The 9,412-nt window shown below is 42.3% G+C and overlaps 2 protein-coding genes across 2 annotated transcripts; both read right to left on the bottom strand.

Moving 5' to 3' along the window:
* Positions 1 to 5: 5 nt before the first annotated feature.
* On the bottom strand, positions 6 to 2,266 carry LOC116629517 (protocadherin gamma-B1-like; the record flags this gene model as incomplete). Its single annotated transcript, XM_032399785.1, has 1 exon — positions 6 to 2,266. A coding segment is annotated over exon 1 (1,452 nt), but the record flags the coding sequence as incomplete, so codon positions are not given.
* Positions 2,267 to 2,443: 177 nt separating this feature from the next.
* Positions 2,444 to 8,677, bottom strand: LOC116629518 (protocadherin gamma-A3-like). Its single transcript, XM_032399786.1, has one exon. It carries the CDS (start codon positions 6,724 to 6,726, stop codon positions 4,234 to 4,236), a length of 2,493 nt encoding a protein of 830 aa, XP_032255677.1. The 5' UTR covers positions 6,727 to 8,677; the 3' UTR covers positions 2,444 to 4,233.
* Positions 8,678 to 9,412: the final 735 nt, after the last annotated feature.

Consider the following 9,412-nt stretch of genomic DNA (forward strand, 5'->3'; position numbering starts at 1 on the left):
GAGACGCGACCGTTGGGCCCCAGGTCGGGGTCGGAGGCGCTGACTTGCGCAATAGAAGCCCCTGGAGGATTGTTCTCGGCTACATGGACCACGTAGGAGGCCTGGTGGAAAACCGGCGCGTTGTCGTTGATATCGCTGATGTGTAGGGTGACGCTTGTACTGGAGAATAGGGAGGGCTTGCCCTTGTCAGTGGCTGTGATGGTGACATTGTACTCCGCCATCTGCTCCCTATCTAGGGCACTGTCAATCACCAGCTTGTAATAATTCTTGGAGGTGGATTCTAATTTGAAGGGAATGTCTTCCTGAATATAGCACGTCACCAGACCATTTTGCCCAGAGTCCCGGTCTCTCACTTTAAAGAGGGCTATTACAGTTCCAAGGTCTGAGTCCTCGGGAATCTGGTTAGAATAGGACATCAATGTGACCTCTGGGGCATTGTCATTCTCATCAACAATTTCAATCTGAACATTACAGTGAGCCGTGTGCACCCCTCCATCCTTGGCTTCTACAACCAACATATATCTACTCGTCTTTTCAAAGTCCAATGTACCATTGGTTGTAATGTCACCAGTATTTGGATTGAGATTGAAGGGGAGGCTGGTACTTGTTGGGGCACTGAGGAAGGCATAGGTGATCTCTGCATTAACACCCTCGTCCTGGTCAGTGGCCATCACTTGGAGCACAGAGGTCCCCGAGGGCACATTTTCTTGGAGGCTAACTCTGTATGTTTCCTGGCTGAACACTGGAGCATTATCATTGGCATCGGTGACCTGAATCCGGACCTGGGTGGTGCCACTTAGTGGAGGGTCTCCACCGTCCATGGCGGTCAGGATTAACTGGTGGGAGCTCTGCTGTTCTCTGTCCAGAGGTTTTTCCAGCAGTAATTCTGGGTATTTACTTCCATCAGGACTTTCCTTCGTTGTCACAGAGAAGTGTTCACTGGAGTTGATAGTGTATATCTTCAGTGAGTTACTTTCTACATCTGCATCTTGTGCAGAATCCAGAGGGAATTTTACACCTGGTAAGGCTGACTCGCAGATTTCCAAGTCAATGCCTTTTGCGGTGAAACGCGGTGCATTGTCGTTAATATCTTGGATTGCAACAATCACGTGGAAAACATTCATTGGATTTTCAGCAACCATTTCAAATTCTAGTGCACACTCAGATTTCCTCCCACAAATTTCCTCTCGATCTATCCTACCGTTCACTAACAAATCCCCACTCTCTGCACTCACACTGAAGAAATTCTCTGCACTAACCCGCAGTTTTCGAGCTGACAACTCCTGGACACTGAGCTTCAGGTCCTTGGCGAGGTTCCCCACCCGCAAGCCCCTGGCCAGCTCCTCCGGAATAGCGTATTGGATTTGCTGGGAGATAGCCCCCCACAACAAAGACAGCAGGAAGAGAAACAGTACCTGAATTTTCATCGGTTCAGCTTTTCTGGAGCTTCTTTGCATTTTTTGAACTCCCTGGGAAGCTTCTTTTCAGGATGTCTCTGGGATGTTTAAAAAAAAATCAGTGCCAGCACCTGGACTTTTGTGATTTGAGGGTAGGACTTGAGTTGGTGGGTGCACAAGCGCCGCCTCCGCGTTTTGATGTGCGCAGGTCAAAGCTGGAAAACACTGCCCAACTCTCCCGCAGAATTGAGAACCTTTCTTCCCTTTGGTCAACAGCGGCGCCCGGAGGTTGTCTGGGAGAACTGCATATTGTCCAGCCATTTACCCTCAACGTGTAAGCTCTTGAATCTATATGTACCTTGTGTAATTGTTGGAAAAACCAAGTATTCATATTTTCCCTCTAAATTTGATATGTTCTACTTTTTATCATTTCATAAGCATTGCTATCATTTTACATTCTTTTTTGCATTAAAAAATTTCACCAGGCTTACAACTAGTTTTTCAGTTTTGGGGGCAAAAATATCAATTATTTCACTGTATTTATGAACACTGGCATGGCTAGTATGGATGTAACCAAATAAGTTACTGGCTTTTTATCCACATTTTAGTGAACTATGATCTTTACATTTTTGTAAAATCCATAACCTCCCTAATATAGTATTTTAACTCTCTCCATAAATACTTTATCAATTCAGTAATACTTTCCAAAGATACAGTCTGCAAAAAAAGAGTGAATCAAGACCCTAGACTTATTTTAATGTATTGCTCATTTTTTAAAAGCATAGGAAATCTTCCCATTAAGTACAGCACAGCCTGATATTTTGTTAAAGTGACCAATTTAGGGGCACCTGGATGGCTCAGTCATTAAGCATCTGCCTTTGGCTCTGGTCATGATCCCAGGGTCCTGGGATCAAGTCCTGCATCAGGCTCCCTGCTCCATGGGAAGCCTTCTTCTCCCTCTCCCACTCCCCCTGCTTGTGTTCCCTCTCTCGCTGTGTCTCTCTGTCAAATAAATAAATAAAATCTTTTTAAAAAGCAACCAATTTAGTACACATGCTTTTATACAGCTCAATCTTGTGAATGCCATATTTATTTTTATGAAATCAGTGCTTTTTACTATATGAATGTATATGCAATACTCCATAATGCCAATACTCAGCTCCAGCTGATTTATACCATTAATAAGTATAATGAATTTGACTTGACCACTGGTAAATCTTGGAGAGGTGTTGAGAGTCCTTAGATACTCAATTTTGGAACTTACCCTGTAATCTTGAACTCATCTTGGGTAACTAAAACAAATACCTTTATTTCAAATGCACTACCAAATTAGATACCAATGTAATGATTTATTCTACTGTTTTGCAGTAGAATAATACATACTCACATTACACTCCGGTCAGAACAGACTATTATCTGTTTTCCTAAGACATTATTTTCATTGTTTTCTCTACGTCATGAATTTATATTTTCTGGTCCTTTTGCTGTTCCCCTTTCTATTGTAATGAATTCTTGCCCATCCTTAAGAAAATCCTTTTTAGTGAAATGGAATGTCTGAGACCTTTCATTATCTATACAAGTAGATGGAAATTGTACTGCCTTTGTACTCTCTGTACACTTTGACAACATTTATGTAGGCTTTGTTTTATCAAGATTCTTAGAAAATTCCCTTTGAGCATCTAAAATTCCCCGGCACTACCCATTTAGTAATTTTTCTCATTATGAGGAAAGTGATACTAATATCACTTCATCACATCCTAAAGATTTTTCCTTAAAGAAGACATTTTGAAGATCATGTGCCTTTTTTCTGTGATGTATTTGCATGTTTGAGTGAAAATACACCTTTCCCTGCTCTCAGTTATTTTGCTCAAGCCCTGCATCTCACACTCTTGAATATATCTCTTTCTAATATATTGAGGGAGAGAGATGTTCCTTTATTTGAAATCTAATGAAATATATTTTGGTCTCATTTTGGATGACTCTCTGAGGTGATTTCATAGGTGAAAATAATTTCATAAATTTCAAAATGGGCCAACAATTTCTGGCTCAAGAAAGTTGTAGGACTCTATTTTATTGTTGGAGTAGCTGATCTGGAAATGTCCTGCTGAGGCTGAGACATCTCTCCTTGCATTTTTAAAAATCCTTCTCAAAGGACAAGAAATGTCCCTCCAAGACTCATATCAGTTTAGGCAATTGACCTCCCCACCTTCAGACAAAAGGCTGAAATCAATATGAATGCACACATACACCCACACATGCTTTAGGTATACACAGTAGGGAATACAGGCCAGGTAAAACCACTTGACCAAGCTGTATATATTTTTACTCAACAGTTTTTATGTCATTGAGATGAAAAGAGTGTGGCCTGGCTTGGAAAGAGCAAGCATCATTTTACAGGAGCCTAAAATACCTAATATTTATATTTTTATTTATATCACTCAGGATAAGCTAAGTAGGTTGGAGTGACAAATTTCAAATCACAAGAAGTTAAAATGAAAAAAAGTCTATTTATCACAGGTATACACACCAATGTATGACAACCACAGAGCACTTCTCTTGATATAGTTGTTCAAGCACTCAGGTAGAAGCAACAGTCACAATTTCAAAAAATAACTTAGAGATCTGGAAATTCTTACAATGCCAACAGGAGCTTCCTCCAGGGAGAGGCACATATTACTTCCATTTACAATATATTGGCCAGAACTGGTTACTTAGGCCCATTCAGTCATAACCAGGTCAGGAAGATCAGCTCTACCATAGGCCCAGAAGAAGAAACAGATACTTAAGCAACAGAACTAAGGACTACCACATTGTTTTATTTTCAAATAAATGTGCATTAAATCTTTATATTAGCCACACTGGCATAATTGTTCTTCATAGTATTCCAAGAAAGAAATAAACTTACCTGAAGTAGGTTGGGGTCTCCTTTCGTTTCCAGTAAATCTTGAGATACCAGGAAGGACTCACTTTTCTCACAGCTCTCCTGGCTGATGAGCGTGTCCGCGTAGTTGGGCTGGGGGAAGATCACGTGACTCTCCCGCGAGTCCGCGGTCAGGGAGACCTCGTGGGAATAGGTCTGCAGGAAAGCCCGCACCCCGTCCACGCCCACAAAGTGCGAGGCCGGCACGCCCACCAGCCCGCCTCCGGAAGCCTGGAGCAGACGCGACGCGTGCCAGCGCCTCAGCCTGAGCGCCAGCAGCACGATGACAAAGGCCAGGAAGACGCACGAGACTGCCGCCACCGCCACCACCAGATACAGCGTGAGGTCCGAATCGTCTGGGTCGGCGGGGGTCCTGATTCTGCCCAGATCGGCCAGGACGTCTGGGATGTTGTCGGCCACGGCCACGGTGAGCGTGACGGTGGCCGAGAGAGGGGGCTGGCCGTGGTCCTGCACCGCCACCACCAGGCTCTGCTTGAGCGCGTCTCTGTCCAGCAGGGCCCGCGCCGTGCGCACCTCGCCCGTGTGCAGCCCCACCGCGAAGAGCCCTGGCTCGCTCGCCTTGAGCAGGCGGTAGGACAGCCAGGCGTTCTGGCCCGAGTCTCTGTCCACCGCCACTACCTTGGTGACCAGGTAGCTGGGCTCTGCGGAGCGGGGCGCCAGCTCCACGCCTGTGGAACCGTCGGTGGGGAGGGCAGGGTACAGGATTTCGGGCGCATTGTCATTCTGGTCCAGCACAAATATGCTCAATGACACGTTGCTGCTGAGTGGAGGGTTCCCACTGTCACTGGCTGTCACCAATAGCTGTAGGTCTCTAACCTGCTCATAGTCAAAGGAACGGAGCGCATACAGGACACCGGTGTCAGAATTGATGGAGACATAGGTGGAGAGAGGCGCTCCCTGGATAGTATCCTCAGTCAGTGCATAAGTGATGTGGGCATTGTGGATACTGTCAGGATCCTGGGCGGTCACACAGAAGATGGAAGCTCCCCTGGGGTTGTTTTCAGGAATGTAGGCAGAGTAGGAGGACTGACTGAAGGCAGGCGGGTTGTCATTGATGTCTGCAACACGCAGAGTGATATGAGTACTCGTGGACAGTGGGGGATTTCCTCCATCTGTGGCTCTGAGAGTGATGTTATATTCAGACACCTGTTCACGGTCTAGAGATCTGGCTGTCACTAAGCGGTAATATTGGTCTATTGATTTTTCTAAATTAAATGGCATATTTCCCAGGACAAAAACTGTGACTTGCCCATTTTGCCCAGAATCCCGGTCGTGCACATTGATAAGGGCAATTTCTCTTCCAGCAGTAGCCTCTTCTGGGACTGATCCAGTAAGAGAAGTGATTATAATTTCTGGGGCGTTGTCATTCACATCCAGAACTGTGACTAATATCTTAGCTCTTGAAAGGAGACCAGGTCCGTCTTGTGCTTCAATTTTAATTTCATAGAATGTAGCATCCTCATAATCTAGACTTTTAAAAATTGATATATCTCCAGTCACTGAATTGAGATCAAACATCTGAGCGACGTTCCCAGGCATTTTATCTAGAATATAGGACACTTGAGCATTGAATCCTTCGTCAGGGTCAGTGGCATTCACCGTGAGCAGCGTGGTACCCACTGGCAAGTTCTCCGGAACACTTACTTGATATTCAGGTTGAGTAAATACTGGTGGGTTGTCATTTGCATCCAGAACTACCACTTGGATGCACAAGTTGCCAGAGAGGACAGGGTTTCCACCATCAGAAGCAATGAGGACAAGCTGGTGAACTTTCTTTTGCTCACGGTCCAGAGCCCTCTCCAGCACCAGCTCTGGGTACTTGGCCCCATCAGAGACATGCTTCACAGCCAGGGAAAAGTAGTCATTGGGGCTGAGGTGGTAGTTCTGAAGGGAGTTCATGCCCACATCTGGGTCAAATGCAGTCTTAAGTGGAAATCGAGTTCCAGGAGCCGTTAGTTCACCAATTTTTATTAACAATTCCTCTGTTAGAAAATCAGGAGCATTATCATTAATGTCTTTAATTTCTATTTCTACTTCAAAAATTTTCAATTTGTCTTCAACCAGGATGTTAAATTTTACCAGACACAGTGCGCTCTGAGTGCAGAGCTCCTCCCGGTCTATCCTGCCTGCCGTGACCAAGCTGCCGCTTTGCAGGTTCAAAGCAAAGAGCTGCGTCCTACCTCTGGAGACGATGCGGACTCCATGCTCCGCCAGCTCCCAGGGCTCGAGTTCCAGGTTCTTGGAGATGTTGCCCACAAAGGAGCCTTTGTCCAGCTCCTCCTGCACTGAGTAGTGGATCTGCCCGGACCCAGTCTTGCACAGCGTCCCCAGAAGCATGCACAGCAGGGTCAGTCCTCTGCGGTGTTTGAATCTCAGATATTTTGTCATTTCCTCTTTGGTGAATTATTTTCTGTGAATTCGGTTCCAAGTGCCCACGACGGACTCAAATCTTATTTTTTCTCAAGGAACTAAGGCTTTTATGGTCCTAATTTATGTGTCACAGAGCTGGTTGACTGACAAACTGAGCTTTGTAGCAGCCTCGGATCTTCTGGATTCTGACTGGTTCTTTGCTTTTTAGGAACAAGGAAATGGTGGACTAGCGCTCAAGCTCCGTTTTCCTCCTTGAATGGTCAACAGCGACACTCAGAGGTCTAATGGTTTACTGCACCCTCTCAGACAAACCCAAGTTAGTAATTTAAAGTTTCCCAACACCTGAAATCATCTTTATCAGAGGTAATGGGACTGATGTCTATTTCCCACCGCTGAATTGCTATATGTTAAAGTATGTAACTTCAACTTCCTTGGGAAGCCATGCTCTAACCTTAACACCACTAATATTGCTTTAAATATGCTGGAGTTACTGTTTTGAAATGTTCAAAATTTAAAAACCACAAAAAAAATCAGTCATATTTATAATTATATTTATCGAAGTTTGTCCTTGATAGCCTGACATCTTAGTTTCAATATTTTAATTTAACCCATTCATTAAAAATATAATTGGATGTTAGACGATATGTGGGGATTTAAGGTAAATGATATGAACATAACCACTCCCCCCCCCAAAGCTATGAAGATACAATCAAACAAGGAATTCCAGTGCATTGAGAAAGCTACCAAAATGGGCGAAGCCAAAGGTGATGGGAGGGCCTCCCACCTGGCCTTGGAGGTTAGCAAAGGCTCTCCCAAGAAACATGACAGGAGTGGATCAGGGAAAAGGCCTGGATGTGAGAGAGAGAACAGTATGGCAATGTCTAGATGTGAGAAAGAAACCAAAGAACTTCAGGGTACTGGAAGTAGTTCACTTTGCCTAAATCTAGAGTGAGGGTGTTTTTTAAAGACCCAAACTGAAACTAGTAGAGATAAACTTTTGTTTTGTGTTCCAGAAATGCTTTCTCTGTATTTGTTTTTCTCTCCAAGCACAGAAATAGAAATATATTTGTCATTTCAAGCATGTACTGTTATAAACTTATCCATAAGGCATTTATTCTTATGAAGAGATAGTATAAACACTATAAGGAACTCTGTCTTTAATTTTTCTCAGTTTATACCTTATTTATTACCTAGAAGTAAAGATGTTATGATGTATTATTCCACAATAAGTTTCAGTTTTATCTCCTAGAGAATTATGTAATAGTAATAAAACACAAGAGACACATTGGCTTAGATCAGCTCTCCTCAAATGCCCTTAAGTATAATAAAAAATCACAGCACCTTGAAAGATGATAATACCATTAAACATAAGACTCGGTTAGTATATGATTACTTCCAAATCAAAATTTAAAATGATCCCATTTATATAGAATATTAGTGTAGTCTTTGTTCTTCATTATTAAAAACATAACGAACATACTAAAAACCAACTTGAAAAAAGGAATAAGGAAGGAATACAGTGGTTGTGAGGGAGACTAAGGTTAGGTGAGGGACTGGAAATATTTTTAACACTGCTATGGTTAGGAATCTTTGAGAGGAGAAATGTATAAGGAGCATTTTTAGGGACAATTATTTGATATGGTCTCTGAATCCCTTGAAGATATATATTATTTTTAATGTTTGGAAGTAAATGTGGTTTCCAGATATGAAAAAATAAAAACATCAAAGAGAAACATATTTACTATTACACTATCCATTTATTATAGAGCAAACAATAATTCAATCACTTTGAAGTAGTAGCTGTTAAGCAACAACTACTTTAGAAGTCAGTAGGATTTTTAGCTAAGCTGAGATACCATGACATACCTTCCTAAAACACAGGGAAGCATATTTATTTCTAAATTTCCATTTTTTAAATAGGGAAGGTCATACAAATCAAATAAAATGAAGAACCTCACTGCCAAACTGAAGGAAAAATATTAAAATTGAGTGAGAAGAAACTAAAGTGTTTCATTACTCATAGATTAAAATATAAAACAAAAACCATGAATTTTAAAGCATTTGAGTAAAGATAAAATTCAACTTTCATTTTTAAAAAATATCTTTTTATTTTATTTTTTAAAAAGTAAACTCTACCCCCAACATAGGGCTCAAACTCATGACCCCCAGATCAAGACTCCCATGGTTCACTGACTGAGCCAGCCAGGGGCCCCTCAACCTTCATATTTTTAAGACAGAAAGAATTACTGACCCAGGTAGATGAGATGATTTGTCCAGGGATGGGAAAGAAAGTATGAGAAACCAGATATACCAGTTCCTAATGGAATGTTCTTTGATGACCTAAATAATATTCACCCGATACTAACTCCTGATTTATACTCATGATACAATGATTCTAGCCCCTCTTCCCCTTACAGGGTGTGAACACTTAGAACTATTGAGAGATAGTTCACCAGGACTCATTTCCTAAGAATTGATATATTCACAAGGAAATATGAGAAATAGAAAAGATGTGGTAAACAATGGAGGCAGCTAAGTAAATAAATGTTTATTTTAGTAATAGCTACTAAGTATATTGTGAAGGGAATTTACCTGAGAAAATGTTTCTTCTTTATCTTCAAGTAAAGACTGCGGTGCTGATAGAAAATCCTTTTTCTCACAGCTCTCCTGGCTGATGAGCGTGTCCGCGTAGTTGGGCTGGGGG

Source organism: Phoca vitulina, unplaced genomic scaffold (genome assembly GCF_004348235.1).
Source record: "Phoca vitulina isolate PV1807 unplaced genomic scaffold, GSC_HSeal_1.0 scaffold1221, whole genome shotgun sequence".
Lineage (NCBI taxonomy): Eukaryota > Metazoa > Chordata > Mammalia > Carnivora > Phocidae > Phoca > Phoca vitulina.